The sequence below is a fragment of the Arctopsyche grandis genome, chromosome 13 (assembly GCF_051622035.1).
Source record: "Arctopsyche grandis isolate Sample6627 chromosome 13, ASM5162203v2, whole genome shotgun sequence".
In the NCBI taxonomy this organism is placed as follows: domain Eukaryota; kingdom Metazoa; phylum Arthropoda; class Insecta; order Trichoptera; family Hydropsychidae; genus Arctopsyche; species Arctopsyche grandis.
In genome coordinates this window covers 19822010-19841304 of record NC_135367.1, presented here as the reverse complement: position 1 = coordinate 19841304, position 19295 = coordinate 19822010, and the positions used below count along the sequence as shown (strand labels likewise).

Sequence of the window (19295 nt, the reverse complement as noted above, 5' to 3'; positions counted from 1 at the left end):
CGAATGGGGCATTCTACACTATCAATATTATTAACAGTTTCACGCGTATCAAGATCCGTATTTATAGTCAATAGGTTAGTATCGTGATAATCAGTAATGTATCCGGGCTGTTTTGAAATCGACAATATTAAAATTACGATCCGTATTGACTATGTAACATGCACCATTAGGAATGTAGAAAAGATTTTATTAAGTTTCTTATTTTGTTGTTTTAAAATCCAATTAGCTATCATTTGTATATTTTAGATTTTATTAGAACACGAAATATGTATATGAATTATTTTAAATAAATGCTTCGATTGTGTCATCGAAAAATGAATAGAAATTTAAATGTAACAATTGGTTTTAAAAATGTTAAAATATCGTTTTATGTTACGTTTTTGCCAAAAATTTCATATTTATTACCATTTATAGCGACGTATTGGGACATATACATACATATGTATGTATATTTTTTTACTTTTAAAGGTCTGTTCATACCTAGTCAGCACGTACCGACTTCAGCAAGTATCCGGCCGTACGAAAAGTATTCTTTGGTACATTTTGTATGGGTATATTCATACCAACCGTCACGTTTACGCCACGGCAGGCTTACAGCAGTACCCGACATTTCCTGTTCATACTGTAGGCGGGGTACGATGTGTTGACCGTATCCCGGCCTAACGAAACACTGTTGTGTGGTTCAAAGATGGGGTCACCAATGTAGGCGGGGTAGCGATGTGTTGACAGCGCTGTTGGATGATCAGAAGGTTGCGTAGATCACGTCGGAGTAGTACCAATGTAGGCGGGTTACATGTGTGTTGACCGTATACCGGCCTAACGAAACACTGTTGTGCTAGTTTTATAAAGTTTTATTGTTTGCCTATGGTTGTACAAAGGTATGGTATTTGTGGGCAAAAGTATGTCGTTCAGCGGTCTCTGGATATGGTAGAGTGTCGCTGGCTCAGCATTCAGCTATGTACGGAAGGTCTCTGGATACGGCAGTGTGTTGCTGGCTCGTCCGGCTGGTTGATCTTCCAAGTCCGCGTAGTGTAGTGGTGGCTGGTCAGGAGCTGTATGTTGACTGGTCTGCTGCTGTGTGTCGACGCTTGCTGCTGTGGGTCGACTGGCGTTGTTTGGGTTGTACCTCCTTTTATAGTGTTTTTGGAATGCTTGGTGGAAGTGGTTATTGACGCGTACGAGAGGAATTTTGTTTTCGTCGAGGCGTCGAATTTTCTGGAATGCTTGATGGAAGTGGTTATTGACGCGTACGAGAGGAATTTTGTTTTCGTCGAGGCGTCGAATTTTCTGGAATGCTTGGCGCCTTTCCGCTCGATGTATTTTAATGGTGGCGGCGTGTTTCGACCGTTTTGGTTCCACTCGACTGGTAGGGGCGTTCCGCCTGAGTTTAATATAACGACTACAGGTGCATGTCGTCTGGGTTTCGGGAATGTAGTTTGTTGTTGCGGAATATTCTCGAATGTTTCGATGACGATGACGACGACGAGATTCCTACATGGCTCTCCGGTGAGTGTTAGCGATGTGTGTGATTTTGTGGGAATCTTGATGTGTTGGAGTCTATTGACTCGATGGCGTCGTTGTTTGTCCGGTTGTGCTGGAGAAAGTTGTCTCGACAGCGGGTCTTGTGTTGCATGCCGGTCCAAGTCTTGTTCTCTACCAGGTTGCTTATTTTGGGCGAGCTGCGTTGGTAGTGAAGGTTTGTGATGGCTTGGATGGTGCTGTTGTGCAGGCTGCTGTGTTCTGCGTGGAGTCATTCGCGTGACTGTTTTGCTGGTTGTGCTGAAGTTAGTTGTCTCGGCAGCGGGTCTTGCGTGAAGAACGTTGGTTGACGAAGTGCGTTGAGTGCTGGTCTTCGTTGGTTGTGCTGGAGTTAGTTGTCTCGACAGCGGGTCTTGCGTGAAGAACGTTGGTTGACGAAGTGCGTTGAGTGCTGGTCTTCGTTGGTTGTGCTGGAGTTGGTTGTCTCGGCAGCGGGTCTTGCGTGAAGAACGTTGTTTGACGAAGTGCGTTGAGTGCTGGTCTTCGTTGGTTGTGCTGGAGTTAGTTGTCTCGACAGCGGATCTTGCGTGAAGAACGTTGGTTGACGAAGTGCGTTGAGTGCTGGTCTTCGTTGGTTGTGCTGGAGTTAGTTGTCTCGACAGCGGATCTTGCGTGAAGAACGTTGGTTGACGAAGTGCGTTGAGTGCTGGTCTTCGTTGGTTGTGCTGGAGTTATTTGTCTCGACAGCGGATCTTGCGTGAAGAACGTTGGTTGACGAAGTGCGTTGAGTGCTGGTCTTCGTTGGTTGTGCTGGAGTTAGTTGTCTCGACAGCGGATCTTGCGTGAAGAACGTTGGTTGACGAAGTGCGTTGAGTGCTGGTCTTCGTTGGTTGTGCTGGAGTTAGTTGTCTCGACAGCGGCTGTGTTGTGTTGGAGCTAGTTGGCTTAGTGGCGATTTGTTTCACCGGTTGTGCTGGAGTGGGTTGACTCAACAGCGGGTTGTGTTGGTAGCTGGTCCATATGTACTTTCACACCATGTTACTGTTTCGGTCGTTACAATGGTAGTGAAGGTTTGTGACGGTCTGGACGGTGCTGTTGTGCAGGCTGCGGCGTCCTGCATGGGCTCATCGAGGTGATGAATCATCGAAGGTGTGATGAGCGGTGCTGGCGGATCAACAGTAGTGGATCCATTTGGTTGTTGTCTCCGGGTTGCGTCTTGTTGTGGCGAAAGCTGCGGAGTTGTTTGACATGGTCACTAGTTGTGGGGACATGTAGCGGACTGCGTTTGAAGTCTGCGTTGAGGGTTGCGTTGTAGACTGCGTTGAAGGCTGCGGTTGCGTGAAGTCTGCGGTTGCATGAAGCTTGCGGTTGCGTGAAGCTTGTGGTTGCTCGAAGCTTGCGGTTGCGTGAAGGCTTCTGGCTGTTGCCTTGTCGTGGCGTTTGTTGGCTGCTTTGTAGGCTGCGCTGTGGGCTGCTATGTAGGCTGCGATGTGGGCTGCTATGTAGGCTGCGATGTGGGCTGCTATGTAGGCTGCGATGTGGGCTGCTATGTAGGCTGCGATGTGGGCTGCTATGTAGGCTGCGATGTGGGCTGCTATGTAGGCTGCGATGTGGGCTGCTATGTAGGCTGCGATGTGGGCTGCTATTTAGGCTGCGCTGTGGGCTGCTATGTTGACTGCGCTGTTGACTGCTGTCGTGGCGGCTGTTGGTTGTTGTGGAGGCTGCACTGTGGGCTGCCGTGTTGACTGCGCTGTTGACTGCTATGAAGGCTGCGTAGTTCTAAGATGGGGTCACCAATGTAGGCGGGGTACGATGTGTTGACCGTATCCCGGCCTAACGAAACACTGTTGTGTGGTTCAAAGATGGGGTCACCAATGTAGGCGGGGTAGCGATGTGTTGACAGCGCTGTTGGATGATCAGAAGGTTGCGTAGATCACGTCGGAGTAGTACCAATGTAGGCGGGTTACATGTGTGTTGACCGTATACCGGCCTAACGAAACACTGTTGTGCTAGTTTTATAAAGTTTTATTGTTTGCCTATGGTTGTACAAAGGTATGGTATTTGTGGGCAAAAGTATGTCGTTCAGCGGTCTCTGGATATGGTAGAGTGTCGCTGGCTCAGCATTCAGCTATGTACGGAAGGTCTCTGGATACGGCAGTGTGTTGCTGGCTCGTCCGGCTGGTTGATCTTCCAAGTCCGCGTAGTGTAGTGGTGGCTGGTCAGGAGCTGTATGTTGACTGGTCTGCTGCTGTGTGTCGACGCTTGCTGCTGTGGGTCGACTGGCGTTGTTTGGGTTGTACCTCCTTTTATAGTGTTTTTGGAATGCTTGGTGGAAGTGGTTATTGACGCGTACGAGAGGAATTTTGTTTTCGTCGAGGCGTCGAATTTTCTGGAATGCTTGATGGAAGTGGTTATTGACGCGTACGAGAGGAATTTTGTTTTCGTCGAGGCGTCGAATTTTCTGGAATGCTTGGCGCCTTTCCGCTCGATGTATTTTAATGGTGGCGGCGTGTTTCGACCGTTTTGGTTCCACTTGACTGGTAGGGGCGTTCCGCCTGAGTTTAATATAACGACTACAGGTGCATGTCGTCTGGGTTTCGGGAATGTAGTTTGTTGTTGCGGAATATTCTCGAATGTTTCGATGACGATGACGACGACGAGATTCCTACAATACCTTACAGCAACATCCGTCAACGTATCGTATCCGTTTTTTTGGCCATCGTGGAAATATAAACGCGAATTACGTGCCATGAGTCTGCCGCTTTGCTGTTTTGGACCAATTATCGATAGTGACAGTTGACAGCTGTTCAATCTTTCGACATGGTTTTGGCGCAAATATTTAAAAAAAAATTAAATTTTTTATGGAAATATTTAAAAAAAAATTTTCCATCATCCACAAGCTCCTTATACAGTGTCCAAAACTCTCCTTCGGTTTTTCTATTTTTTAGCATGGGATGCACATCAAAACGCCTCCGTGCTTTTTTATTGCCTTCTTGTGCTTCTTCTTCCAACAACAGCGCGATTATACATAATTTTTCGTTCGATAAACGTCGAAACATTTTTGCTGACTTGTATTCTGACGCGTAGCTACGAATGCACGTGTATGCATTCATATTGCAAGTACTCGACAATACGACGTAAGCAATATTGCGCCGTATCGTCATGGCCTCTAATGTATAAGTAAGCCGATTTTGCCTTGCACTCGGCCAAATTGCTGTAAACGTGACGTGACCGCGACGTGTAGGTAGATATGAATAGAAATGTAATAAAATGACATATTTGAAACGGAGTCGTGCAGTGCTGAAGCCGTGCAGTGCTGTTACGTATGAACAGACCTTAATTCAATTTAAACTATATACATATATATATTTTTTATTATTTTCAATTTGTAATTTTTATTTAATTTTTTAATTTTTTAATTTTTTAATTTTTAATTTTCAATTTTTCACTTTTTAATTTTTAATTTTTATGTACGAATTTTTTATTGTTTTATTTTATTTGTTTTTTTTATTTTTGTTGTTTTATTTTTTCTTATGTGTTTATATCTTTTATGTATTGTCTGGCCGGTTCGGTGATTACTAGTCAAATGTGAACCAGTCACAGGACAACCGGTCGCTCTAGATCGGTCACACGTGATCACCCGTCACACTAAAACTGGTCACACCCTAAAATCGGTCACGAGAAAACTGATTGACCGATTTTAGGATGTGACCAGTTTTCTCGTGACCAGTTTTAGTGTGATGGGTGATCACGTGTGACCGATCTAGAGCGACCGGTTTTCCTGTGACCGGTTCACATTTGACTAGTAGTCTGTTTACCTGTCTGGCCACAGTGTCATATTGGGGTGACCTGTAAAGACACTGTGGTATACTTGTATATTAAAAATAAATAAATAAATATGATTTGTATGAATGCACTGATAGAAAAAGTATTGACGATATTTTCTTATCGTCGTCTTCAGACGTAAATGAATGAACAAGTGACGTTTTGATTATTTTCTAAATAGATTTTCTGCTCAACAAATAGTTGATTACGATGGCTTCAATATATCTTTGTTCGAGTATACCAATTTTTTATATCAAAAAACATGAATTTAGCAAAAACCTGTTTTAACACAGTGATTTACTTTTAAAGTTTTGCCCCATACATTAAGTGGACAAACCGCTGTTGACAGGATATTGAAAGAATAGAATATCGAATTGAATCGTAAATACATAAAAATTTCAAGGACTTTTGCTAATGTCGGTATCGCATGTAATGATTATTATCGTTGAGTTGGTAGTGCTCTCCGTGTGTTGTCGGTGTGCTCTGTGCAATGGTAAACAGGGGGCGGGCGCCCTGTTGACGGGCCTTTGACGTTCCGTTCGGGATCACCTGCGCCCCCGTCGCCCCCGTCGCCCCTCTCCACTCGTCCGCCCCCGCATGAGGTCCTGCGCCACCCCGCAACACTGCTAAGGTAAGTCCCGCCACACTCGCCAATTGTCACACTCTCATTGCACTTGTCATTACCACTGAGCTGATTCCCGTACTATAGTACAAGCCATTATGCGCCCTATCGCCAATGTATATAAAGCACATATTGATAGGCGACGTTTTACCATAATACGCCTACTATATGAATGCTAGAAAATCACTAACAAATTATATACTGTGGATAAAACAATTTAATTTATTCAATCAGAATACATGCTAAAATTGGAATTTTGATTATTTTTGATTGGAGCAAGTGTACTAGTAGTTGACACATTCTATTGAGATTACAAATTATAATGACATTTTATATAATGTTATCTTATCACCCATTATGTTCTCATGCTTTCACTTTGATTTTTCATGTATTTCTCAAAATCAAAACAGATTAAAACTCTAATACAACGAAATGGAATACGCATTAAATATTAATCGAAAAATATCTCATATATAGACCGTATGAATCATTTCTGCCCAAATTAGATTTAATTATTCAATCGTATTCTAACAACAGCCATGTAGAGTTTGCATAATTGTACTGAATGTTTACTGTAGGTATCTTATTTGTGAACTTTGATAATACTAAATGTATTCATTTTGAACATTTTCTCCTTGTTAAATGTGTCGTCAGAATTCCTTATCTGTTTATTTACTAAATTGAACTCAAGATTTCATATAATTGTTTGTAAATAGCTAGCGAAAGTTTCTAAATCAGCATGGGTTGTAAAAATTTCACTTCTCACTCAACCGTGTCCGAGTTCATTTGCTATTTACAATATGGATGATATTCAATACCCTTGGGTATATTATGTACATATTTTAATGCATTGTTTAAAATACTGATTTTTATATTTGTATATATATTTATTTTTTATTATAGATTGACCCAGAGTGGGGTTGGATTTCGCCCCCGCTGCTCTTGCAGCCGGGTACCTTCAGAACCAATATCAGGTATATACATATTAATAAATATCAAATCATATAATGCCGTAGAATTTAATTTAGATTTTTACTTTCAGTGTGATGGGCGAAATGGGTGTTTGCGATGGTCCTCCATCTCCGGCCCGGCTGCCACATTCTTCAGAAAAACATCCTCGGGCAACGCTCCAAGAGCTGAACGTCCTGCGGCGTCATCGTGAACTATGCGACGTCGTGTTGAACGTCGGAAACAGGAAAATTTTTGCACACAAGTACGGTGTTTCCTGAATCAATTTTGGAATTGATAATTGAACAAGTTTCTGTAATACTTTACATTTAATTTTTAGAGTTATCCTATCGGCGTGTAGTCCTTACTTCAGAGCCATGTTTACTGGTGAATTGGCCGAGTCGAGACAGACCGAAGTGACGATAAGGGATATCGATGAGAATGCTATGGAATTGTTGATCGATTTTTGTTATACGTCTCATATTATGGTTGAAGAAGGCAATGTACAAACTCTATTGCCTGCAGCTTGTCTTTTGCAATTAGCTGAAATCCAAGTGAGTTTTTACTTGTAATCACTTTTTCATATTTTTTTTTCAGTGTGCTTTAATAGTTCTGTTCATTTTAGGATATATGTTGTGAGTTCCTAAAAAGACAACTTGATCCTACAAATTGTTTGGGAATCAGAGCTTTTGCTGATACTCATTCTTGTAGAGAACTTCTACGTATAGCAGATAAATTTACTCAACATAATTTCATGGAAGTGAGTATAATTTATGGTAATCATACATTCAATTCAAATGTTTTTAGGTACTTGTTTGGTAGTGAGGCTCGCGCTTGACGCTCAAAAATCAATTATTACGCAACATCGTCTTACAGCGGAAATGAGGATATGTCTTGGCAAATAGTTTCGAAGCTTCGTTTGGCAGATATGATTTCATAAAGTCCCACTTTTCTCCGTTTATTTCCCCTTTTGACAGATCCCGACATTCATTCTTTGTATCTGTTGGGTTTTTTTCACGATTCATGGATGGATGGATTATTATTATATAAGCAAAAATCGTACGAACGTATTGAAATGTATGTATCAACTTCAGGAAAGCTTGTGAATACTAATTTGAACACTCGAGACTTCTGTAGCTAGCAGTATAGCTTGGTGGTTGTGTTTATGCTAACCACCGAGAGGTCCCAGATACAAGCCCTGGTTTGACCTCAACTGAAATAATTTATTCTGAGTATTTATGCAGTGCTGCTGGTCAGACTTTGATATTTGTGTCTCCAAGTCGATCTTTTCCTATTCGTTTGCTAATTTATCTGATTTCCATAGTTAAATACCATAGGTGTCGTTCTGGGGAAAATATAAATATATAAAATTAAATAAGTTATAATTGGTTTTTGAGCGTGAAACGCGAGCCTCACTACTAAACAAGTACCTGTTTTCATATGTACTTGCTAGCATTGTACAATTAAAATAATTCTGTTTATTAATTCAAGTGGTGAAACTCCGACTCAATCTTTAAAAGTAGCAAACTATAATAGTGTTAAACTTTTTTTCGTATAGGTCATGGAAAGTGAGGAATTTTTGCTTTTACCTGTTGGCCAATTAGTAGATATAATTTCTTCAGACGAGCTTAACGTAAGAAACGAAGAGCAAACTTTCAGTTCGGTAATGTCTTGGGTGAAATATAACGTCGCTGAAAGACGGCAACATCTTGCACAGGTATAAAATTTAGTTTTAATCATTTAATACGATGAAAGTTATAGGCTAAGCAAGTTGTAATTGTAAAAAATTTAAGGTTCTTCAACACGTACGCCTACCATTACTTAGTCCTAAATTTCTGGTCGGTACGGTTAGTTCCGATTTATTGGTCAGATCTGACGAAGAATGTAGAGATTTAGTGGATGAAGCCAAAAACTATCTTTTATTACCACAAGAGAGACCTCTGATGCAAGGTCCTCGTACGAGACCTAGAAAACCAACGCGGAGAGGTCTGTTCAAAACCATACATGTTGTGTTAGTACCTGTGAATGTTTTTATTTATTTTGATTTTAATTTGGTGCAGGTGAAGTATTATTTGCTGTGGGTGGATGGTGTTCAGGAGATGCTATTGCGTCTGTTGAACGTTTTGATCCTCAAACGTCCGAGTGGAGATTGGTAGCTCCCATGTCCAAACGGCGATGCGGTGTGGGTGTCGCTGTTCTTAATGATTTATTGTATGCTGTTGGCGGTCACGACGGACAAAGTTATCTCAATAGTATTGAAAGGTAGTTTGATTTTTGTTAATATTATGTATATTATTACAGTCAATTTCAATTTAACAATGATTTTCCTCACTAAGGTTTGACCCACAAACGAATCAGTGGTGTAGTGAAGTTGCACCGACTACATCTTGTAGGACGTCTGTGGGAGTTGCCGTATTAGATGGAGCACTTTACGCTGTGGGCGGTCAGGATGGTGTACAGTGTCTCAATCATGTCGAAAAGTGCGTGTCTATTTGCTCGTATGTAGCTAGTGTTGCTTTCACAAATGTATTTGATGGTTTATTTTCGAATTGGTTTTTAGATACGATCCAAAAGAAAACAAATGGTGTAAAGTAAGCGCTATGACGACGAGAAGGCTCGGTGTTGCTGTTGCTGTTTTAGGTGGATATCTATATGCTATAGGTGGATCTGACGGACAATGTCCGCTCAATACTGTTGAACGATATGATCCACGGTGAGAAATCTATGTATTATTATATTAAATGGAAAACAGTTTTAACTATCATGGCGTTTTAGAATGTTTAAATATTCTGCTGATTTTCTATGTGTAATGGTGAATCTATACAGTCCAAGTGTTTCCCATACTAGTTTGTTCATACACAAACTATTGATTTTTAGTTTTAGTGCTAACAGTCAAAAGCTATCTTCAAATAGACTCATCCAGTGTCGCATAAAGCTTTTGAGCTCTTAAAATGCCAAGTGTTTAAAAGGGAAATTCTATGGGTCATATTACAACATTGCTATAATTCCTGCTTCCACAAATTTAACTATTCTAATTCAGGTTAAGATACATACATAGAGGATGGGACAAACAATTGAGGATCCTTAACTTATGCCTTATAGTTTGTGCATGAACAAACTAGTTCATTTGTTAATGTGTTCTTTCGTGTACACTACAACTGGCCAAATCGCTTTGTGCATGAACGAACTAGTTCGTTTCTCAATGTGTTTTTTCGTGTACACATTGATAAACTGGCCAGATTGATTTGTGCATGAACAAACTAGTTCGTTTGTGAATGTGTTTTTTCATGTACACTATAACTGGCCAGATTGCTTCGCTTATGAACAAATTGATGTCTGTGAACGAACGAAATGTAAACTTGGACTGTAACACCTACACAAAATCACGATCATCAAACGAAAAGTGACGTTCAAGATTAGTTTTATCGGTACTTATTAGTTATACGGACGTATCTGAGCATCGAGGGCAGAAAGAGCGCCCCGATTTGGGAGGCTGTTAAAAAACAAACTAAGCTACATTCAGGGAAAAACTTTTTATTCATGTATTCTACATATAATACATCTGACAAGTGGCAGCCTTCGTTGAATTGTCCTAACACTTTGAGCTGATAAGGGCGAAAACACACTGACTGGTACGTGACGTCACCTCCTTTGGCTCACCGCTGTGATCATTTCACAGTGGGGGTTCCCCAAACCGAATTCAAGTGCAGTTGCATGTGCAGAGTGCATATGTTTGGGAGCTCGCACCTGTATGCATATCCATATGCAACCGAGATAAGACAATTTTCTTCTACATTTCTTCAAATATGGTATTCACCGTTATCGATCATTGTCAAGCAAGGATGAATACAATAAATAACTTATTCGATAATTCATTCGATTTGGGTATCACTTTTGATCCTCAACTCACCTTTCACAACCACATCAAGACAGTCGCTGACTTTTCCTTTGGTCGACTTGGATTTGTCTTGAGAAATTCTAGGTTATTTTCCAACCCTTGTTCTCCTCGCTTGTGAGAAGCAAGCTAGAGTATAATGCGATTGTGTGGAATCCGCATTAAGCAAATTACTCTCTAATTATTGAAAAAGTCTATGTATGGTATTAAAAAGAATGGGTACGAAAAAAAGATTGCAAAAAGTATGGGTATTATCCATATCTCTACCCTACTCCTTTCCTTTTGAGCATGCTTGGGTATAATTCCCTTGAACTTCAGAGAAACTTCTCATTAATTAATTTTGTTCTTCAGTTACTATGTGGTAAAACGTCATGCCCGTCGTTGCTGGAACAGTTGGGACTTTATGCCTAATAATTATGTGCGTGGTAGACATCATCTTTTGATGGCTGTATCTCCAGCTCGCACAGTTCTTTTTCGAATGTCTCGTATTCCAAGAGCTATTCGACTTCTCAAATGAAATAGTTACTGCTGAGCCCGAATGTGAGCGTAAATTATCGGATATTATTCTAACCTATTTGTCTGGTTGCCTGCGCTCATCATTATTTTCATAATTGAATGTGATCTTCTCTCTTTCATTTGAGCCTTCTTTTTATCTTCTCTCTTCCGTTTGATCTTCTCATGTTTTGTATTTGCAGCTGGTTCTTATATATTGGTGCTGGCTATATGTGCAAGATATTGTCTACTTTGTATTTTATTATTTGATATTTTTACTTTTTCTATTGTTTTTTATGTTTATGTATAATTGAATTTTTTGCCTGTGTATATGTATGTATATGTATATTTTTCTTATCTCAGTATTTTTTTCGATCATTGTGGCGCATTAGGGACTCCTGTAATGCCACAATGGTCCAAACTTAAATTTAAATAAATAAATAACTATTCTGAACAATTTTTATGTGTAGTGTAAGTGTGCATACTCGATGCTCAGATGCGCCCATATAACCAATAAGTACCTTATTCTTGATAGTCGCAAAATGCTTCTGTAATTTCAATTTATGAATGTACTTATATTATATTATTTCAGACAAAACAAATGGTCAGTAGTAAGTCCAATGTCTACACGTCGTAAGCATTTAGGGTGTGCCGTTTTTAATAATCTTATATACGCTGTTGGTGGACGCGATGATTGTATGGAGTTGTCGAGTGCGGAACGGTATAATCCTCACACGAATACATGGAGTCCTATTGTAGCTATGACATCTCGCCGAAGTGGGGTATTGACTCGATGATTTTGTCTTAAATGTTTTTAATGTTAATTTTTGGCAAGGTTAGTAATATTTTGTTGTTTTGCAGGTCGGTCTAGCTGTTGTAAACGGTCAGTTGTATGCAGTGGGCGGTTTCGATGGCACGGCATATCTCAAGTCAATTGAAGTGTTCGATCCGGAGTCAAATCAATGGCGTTTATGCGGTACGATGAACTACAGACGGTTAGGAGGAGGAGTCGGAGTAATGCGAGCGCCACATACAGATAACAATTACATATGGTATTTAATTGTACTCATTTAAAATCTAATTTGTGTTTTTATGTTGTGTGTAATGTTTTTTTTTTATTATTATTTTTCAGGACTAGAAAGGATTCTGTAGTTTAATTGTTATTGCTACCTCTGACACTATACGTGAAAAACATTGAGCAAATCATTTACATGACCATGTCGAAGCATATAGCTTTATAATGTAAACTTTTCATATATTGAACAATTACAAGAATCTCCTGTTGACTAATACTTATCTTTATTATGTTTTGTACATCTAATTACGCTAATATAGAGATGCTCTCGTGTCTGATATTGAAAATGTATTGTTTTTAGTTGTGCAAGCGATCCATTTTACAAAAAACGATGATTATTGATTAACAGCTTGCGAGTCTCTTTAGTCAAACGTATATGCCTTGAAATATTAAATTGAGCAATAGGTTGTAATAGAGAATTGTATTTGTATTGTTTCAATCCGTTTAGAAATTGTTTTCCTTGAAAGATTAATCACTGCCGTTAATGAAAATATAATAGAAGTGCTTGTTACATCGATGCAATCTTTATCCAAAATTTATAATAGGTTACTTTAAAATGTAAGCGCTTTGTAAATATTATATAATACCTAGCAAAATATATATATTATATATCTATGTTATTATTAAATAAAAACACTATACACATATATGTAAACTTCGCATACGTATACTACTTAACGGAAAAAGTTCTTAAGCATCTACATAAATATGATATAAATAATCCTACAAGTTTTAGTACAAAATCTCGTCGAAATTTGTGTAAGCAGCACTATGTGTATTATATGTAGTAAGTTTTCAAATTCATGGCATAATTATATATCGCGGAGCTTTGAGTGCTAGTGACAACTGATTATGTAAGTCTTTATTTGTTTTGTTGTAAAACTGATACGACGGTTTTATATTTTCCTATTTAATGTAATTTATCAGTATAATCTTATAAAGTAATAATATGAATTTAGTTAATTTATAATAAAAATGAGTTTATTTTATTCCATGGTTTAGTTATTGTAAATAAAATTTAAAATTTTTCAAATTATATTTCATATACATATATTTTTCTGTGACAATATCACTGTTCAATGTCGGAATTTTGGTTAATTTTTTTTTTAAATTCTTTTCACAGTGATATGCATATTTCAAACTCAATATAAGTTTGTATTTTTCTTTTGACTTATTGATGGATTTAATTGTATTTCATGTGTTGATTAATTTAGGTCAGTAACAAATTTATGAAAATTTCTTTTCAAATTCACTGAAATTTCTTCCAAAGAATAGTATGTATGTACAAAAGTTATTCATAAACTTTTTATATTTGTATTTAGACTTATGGTAATTGCATACGTAACAAATAAAAAAGGATGGGTTTTGTATTAGTTTTATTTTTATCGTTAATCATTAAAATTATCATATATGAAGTGTAAAAATTAAAATTTTATTTATTAATAAAACTATTCAATAAAAGTTACTATTGTTATACAATATATATGCATATGAAATTTATTTTTATTTTCATTCATCGCCCATCGGAGATGTTGCTTTATCTTCACCGTCTGGAGCTGCCTCGTCCTCACCATTTTCCAACTTAAACATTTTCAATAATAATATTATACATTGGCAAAAATATCAAAGATCAAAATGCATTGTAAAAATTGCTTATTGTGGATTAGATAGTCTGGAATTTGTTTATTTTCAGTATTAAATGTTCAAAATGACATCATATTTCTCTTTTGTTATGGATCTGGAACTTCTGAACAGAGGTAACATACATAGTAATAGTAACTCATTGTAATAAGTTGTAGCAAATTGTGAGCCTTCTGTCAGTTTGACAGTTCCCTTGTAGCATCACTGATGTATTCGTAAGAGTAGCTTCACTGATGCATGCTTGAGTGGCAACACCGACCAACCAAGTCGTAATAAATGCGATCAGATCATAATATGTAAATGTTGAATGTCAAACAATCAAAGTATGCTAGGATTTTAAAGACAACATGTTAACAGAACATAAAATCCACCAATACAATACCTCTTCAACATCTTGTGCATCGTTTCCATCGTCACTTTCATTTTTATCACCAGTTTCTTCAGCATCGGCAACATTAACATTTTGATCAGCCGATTTATCAGCAGCTCCTTGCTTATCACTAGATTGAGCCTTAGCTGCATCCATCTTTTTCTATAAGATTAAAAGCATATTTTATTATACATACATTTCTACCATAGGTGCCATGACAGATTGCCCCAAAGCGATACCTATCGTCAAATTTGTATAAATAAGTACTAAACATTACAATGCAATCATTATTACGTTGATTTTATTGTGTTATGTTGCTGGTTATGCACACTGCAAGTAATTTTCTATTGTATATATACATATAAAATGATAATATCCTCTTTACCTTTCCTCTGCGTTTCTTAACAGTAGCCACAACTTCTTTTGGCTTTTCTCCGTAACCCGGTGGGAAAAATACAGCACATTCTTTTGCTCCTTCTACAGCATTTGTACTCATATGAGTCGGACCCAAATCGTCAAATGCTAAAACTACTTCTCGGTTGACTTTAGATAGCATAATAATGAGTTTTTCTCCACTGAAATTATTTATTTTATTTACAATTTTGCTATAGTGATATTACAGAAGTTAAAAATAAGATAATAAACAAAGATGAAAATTAAATATAAAATAAATAAATAAATTACACACATTTACTATCTCAAATTAAATAATGCCTCAATTAAATCAGTATATTGTGGCGGCTCGCTTATACGACATGGTCGAGTTTGGTTGCCTTCCTGCGAGTGGGGACCAACCCGGCTGGGTTCGGAGAGCTACTACTCACTCTGTCTTCAGCTGTCATATAATAAACACGTGCATTAACATGCCAGTCGTCTCATTCGTTCATCCTCCATAATATTTTAGATTAAACAAATCCGAAAAGCTAACAGAAATCTGGTTGAGGAACTTAATGCCCATTGCGACAGGTGGCGAAGCCATCAAATTGATGCGTGCCTTAGGACAAGAGATTGTTGAAAACTCAATATTGGCGAGAAAATGGCTAAGGTTGCCGATTTGTTGGAACCGTTTCAATGAAAATCAGATAAATTGGCAAACTCTGATTGGAAACGATCGACCTGGAGTCACATATCCAGCAGAAACCAGTGGGATTTGAACCCATGATCACTTTGTTCAAAGCATTATGTGCTAACCACTCAGAGAAATGTTATATTAATAGAAGTGGCTTTAGGCGTCATATTGTTGTCAAGTAACGATTGTCCACAGACAATCCTAAATAATTTTAGCATCAGTCGTATTTGATGTTTGTTGCTCGACGTACATATGTCCGATAAAAACTTTTCTGTTTGTTTATATTACTCGCAAGATGGGCAGGCATCGGTTAAAATTGTACAATGCATTCAAAAATACACAATAAACAACATGGGATACATTTTTATAAGTAAATTGACGTTGTAGTGTATTTATAGAGACGTACCGTGTAATATTGACAACAATTATTGATTCGTAAGGGCCCTTCTATTATTATTACATTTCTCTGTAACCATCAGTCAATGCTGCTAGTTAATAAATCTGAGTTGACTGTGAACATTGAAGCTCAATTCTGCAAGAATTTAATGATTGCTCACCAAACCAACTTGTAGAAATGTTTTCTCAAATATACTCGACTAGTGGCTTCAGGGAATTATAACCTAGTGCTTCTAGCAGTTAGGCACTAAGATAGAGCCAAGGATAGTGACTCATGCAATGGACAATTATGAATGAATTAAATGAATTGATCGTTATTATGGAAGAAACTCACTATTCTTTTTGTGCATGTTTGTTTTCATATTCATCTGGAGTAATTCCTATGTTTGTTGTTGCGGCTGGATCACTGGAAGTGTAGAATCCTAACTTCAACACCTCACTTTCATGCAAAGCACACATTTCCAAGACTTCCTTCCTCTTGAATGCGTCAAATGCTACCGCCAAATAGGGAGGTAATGGAGGAGGTTCTGGTTCTATGAACTGGGCAACCGTCTACAATTTCATGTTTAATTTTAATTCATTGAAGTATTGTGTACGTTTGAGTTATGATTGTGAGGATGTATGTACTTTTGGGAACAGTGCATTTATAGCTGCAGCTTTTGATATTGCATCCACTGGAGTATATACACCTGGTATACAAGCACCTTCTTCATTTGTAGTTGTTAGTTTTTCGGCAACTGTTTTCTCAGTTTCATTTTCATCGTTGTCATCGCCGGTTTGTGTTTTTTCAGATTTGGTAGTCTGTTCGTAGATTACACTTTTAACTTTGTCTACAGTTGAATTGCAAACATTAAACAATGAAAATTAAGTTATGTAAGTATGTATAAGAAAAACTAAGTACTAAATACATATACATATATAAATTGAAGAGAATATTTCTACATAGTGAAAACTATTATATTTTGATGCATCTATGAGAAAATGTTTTTATGATAGAAACCTAAAATATCAGATCCTTTTTCAGCGGGTAATTTTAGTAAAACAGTCTGACATGGTTTCTCCAATAGTATTGATTTTGCTACATCATTTTGTAGTATATCTGGAGTGTTACAAAATATTTCTTCAAATTGTTCTTCGGTAAGTTGCGGAGTCTCTTTGTCGGCAACCGAAATTCCTACATGATATTAGAAGTCAAATTGTATTCAATGAAGTAGCGAATAATTTTGAATCTGATATTAATGCTACCCAAAGGATCCCAGGATTCGTATATCATTTTATGCCCGTCGAATGCATGCGGCCAAAATATCAACACATCTAATTCAGTAATAAATGGTGTCATGACTTCACTTCTCTTCCGACGCCTCTCACCCTGAGCTATTTTAGCTGCTTTTCTTTCAATCACAGCTATTTCTTCTTCTCTCTTGTCTTCAATTGCTTTCCTAGCCTTGTTTGCAAAAAAAAAAAACATTTTCAATACTGTTATTTAATTCCGGAATCTGAAATCCCAAAAATGAAACACTCATCTACCTGTTCAGCTGGAGTCAACTCTTCAAATGGGATCTGTGTTCTTTCCCTTTCGCTTCGTTGAGCCTGTGCTTCGTTTTCTAATTCCTGAACGATGAGCCGTGTCAATCTCGGTGCGTCCGCGCCGAACATTAAATTGACTATGCATCCTCCCTATCATTTATTTGTTTCATATTACAACATTTGAAACTAGATACATATAATATATCTATCCAATGATACACTTACAGCTATAAACATCCATGTAGGCTCACTTTTTTTGCGGAAACGTTTCAAACAATCAATCCCATCAGATTTTGCCTGCAACATTCAACATTCAATAAACATCCATTCAATTGTATTGAAATATTTAAAATTTGTATCAAATTCTTACAATAGCCAAATGCAAATTGTCTCCACCAACTTCGACTTTTAATTTCTTTAGATTTCCCACCATACCCGTGCATGGGCCACACCATTCCGAATAAATATCAACTACTGTAATATAAACATCAACTCTAGCTGTTAATTAATTTTTATTATATTCTAATGATATATTTTATAAGCAGAAAATAATCTATCATTTTGTAGTATGCAAATTGTTTCCCATACAAGATTGGTTACTATTAAGACTAGTTCCCATTGATTTTTCTCGAGGCCAAGGTTGAGTTTAGCGATGCCTATTTTATATGTGAGTAAATTTAAATTGAGACATTCGTCATAACTGATAATCGCTATCATAAAATGTAAATTTATGCGTTTCGTTCAGCTGTGTATATTTCTGTACTACTGAAAATAGAAGTAGTGTTGCGTGGTACGAACCAATGAGTCCCTCTTTCTCCACAAGCTTTACCCACTCTTCGTCTGTGTTGATCTCGGCCTGAAGTTGAAGTTGGGACCCTTTTTTTCCTGCAGTCATAATGTTAATTAATATTAAATATCTCTAATTATTTGATGTCAATGTGTCACTTGTGTAACTGACACGACACTGCCTGTTTACGGTCACCATGACCACATATAACGATTTTTCTCTGTCAAACTCCTTTTTACTTTATAACTTTTATAAATTAAAAGGCATTCTTTCACTTTTATTTGAAATATAAACGAATGTTAAAATTAAATGGTGAAAATTGAAAAATAAAGCAGAAAATTGGATCATCTCTGAGAATTTTGTAGTCTGAGAATATCAAATATTTTGGTACTACATTAATATCTTAAAAATGAACAGTATCCTAAATAAGATTGTAGATTTGTTTTGGAAGAGCTTGGATTCTGGTTTCGAGGGGCTCACAAAAAAAAATGCCAAGCAAGCGTTATAAACATTTTCTATTATGTTAAGGAATTCATGTACTGAATAATTATATTCTGGAACAGATCGGAACCATAAAATGGTTTCTTTCCCAATTTTCAATAAAGAAATATAAAAACGAAGGGTCTCTATTCCTGGAAGGCAACGCTAGCTCACTATTACAATAATATTTTCTTAAAAAAGTCTTTTTTGAACTAAATTATTGTGTTTACAATTCTTTTATATTTAACGTTGATGGTCACAATCTATTTTTCTTTAAGTGTAATATTGAGCTAAGCAAAACTACTGTCATTATTTTAACGGTTCAAATAAGACATGTCAAATTGTGACAGGATGTTATGTGCCTCAAACTTACGTATGTACTATTTAATAAATTTCTTTTCACATCACATATGTCATCAAAAAAAGTATTTTGCCCAATTTCATTGTTATAAAATGAACCTTTCTTGTAAATACTATATTGTAAAACTGAAGCAGCAACTCTCAATCCTTGAAAGAACACCCCAAACAGTCAGTTTGCAGAAAGCAGGTCTACTAGAATAAAGCAAAATAGGAAGAAACAAAATAAAATAGTTCATGCATTGACTAAAGATACAATTTTTTAAAGTGTAAGTATGTAGATATCAAGTACATAATTGCTGATTTAGCTTATAAATAGCTAACCTACTCCA

At 37.2% G+C, this 19295-nt stretch overlaps 2 protein-coding genes and 1 long non-coding RNA gene across 3 annotated transcripts; 2 read left to right on the top strand and 1 right to left on the bottom strand.

Moving 5' to 3' along the window:
- Positions 1-1269: 1269 nt before the first annotated feature.
- On the top strand, positions 1270-3760 carry LOC143921089 (uncharacterized). Its single transcript, XR_013261392.1, has 5 exons — positions 1270-1327; positions 1436-1958; positions 2045-2829; positions 2962-3448; positions 3585-3760. It is a non-coding gene; the product is annotated as an uncharacterized LOC143921089 (long non-coding RNA).
- A 1982-nt stretch (positions 3761-5742) lies between these two features.
- Positions 5743-13829, top strand: dbo (Kelch-like protein diablo). The gene is made up of 13 exons (XM_077443852.1): positions 5743-5935; positions 6830-6900; positions 6969-7139; positions 7215-7428; positions 7500-7634; positions 8433-8591; positions 8668-8860; positions 8935-9136; positions 9211-9354; positions 9435-9587; positions 11854-12043; positions 12123-12313; positions 12394-13829. Exons 3-13 carry the CDS (start codon positions 6973-6975, stop codon positions 12416-12418), a joined length of 1773 nt encoding a protein of 590 aa, XP_077299978.1. The 5' UTR covers positions 5743-5935; positions 6830-6900; positions 6969-6972; the 3' UTR covers positions 12419-13829.
- Positions 13830-13890: 61 nt separating this feature from the next.
- LOC143920859 (thioredoxin domain-containing protein 3 homolog) lies at positions 13891-18305 on the bottom strand. Its single transcript, XM_077443851.1, has 9 exons — positions 18138-18305; positions 17710-17813; positions 17565-17636; positions 17340-17489; positions 17058-17256; positions 16813-16986; positions 16440-16642; positions 16147-16364; positions 13891-14922 (listed from the first exon to the last, which is right to left on the bottom strand). Exons 1-9 carry the CDS (start codon positions 18232-18234, stop codon positions 14649-14651), a joined length of 1491 nt encoding a protein of 496 aa, XP_077299977.1. The 5' UTR covers positions 18235-18305; the 3' UTR covers positions 13891-14648.
- Positions 18306-19295: the final 990 nt, after the last annotated feature.

Coding starts and splice junctions, on each gene's coding strand:
- dbo (XM_077443852.1), top strand. CDS start 6,973: ATGGGCGAAATGGGTGTTTGCGATGGTCCTCCATCTCCGGCCCGGCTG. Junction 7,140..7,214: donor AGGAAAATTTTTGCACACAA/GTACGGTGTTTC, acceptor TTTAATTTTTAG/AGTTATCCTATCGGCGTGTA. Junction 12,314..12,393: donor ACAGATAACAATTACATATG/GTATTTAATTGT, acceptor ATTATTTTTCAG/GACTAGAAAGGATTCTGTAG.
- LOC143920859 (XM_077443851.1), bottom strand. CDS start 18,234: ATGACTGCAGGAAAAAAAGGGTCCCAACTTCAACTTCAGGCCGAGATC. Junction 16,643..16,812: donor AAAAGGATCTGATATTTTAG/GTTTCTATCATA, acceptor ATTCAACTGTAG/ACAAAGTTAAAAGTGTAATC. Junction 16,365..16,439: donor TAAATGCACTGTTCCCAAAA/GTACATACATCC, acceptor ATGAAATTGTAG/ACGGTTGCCCAGTTCATAGA.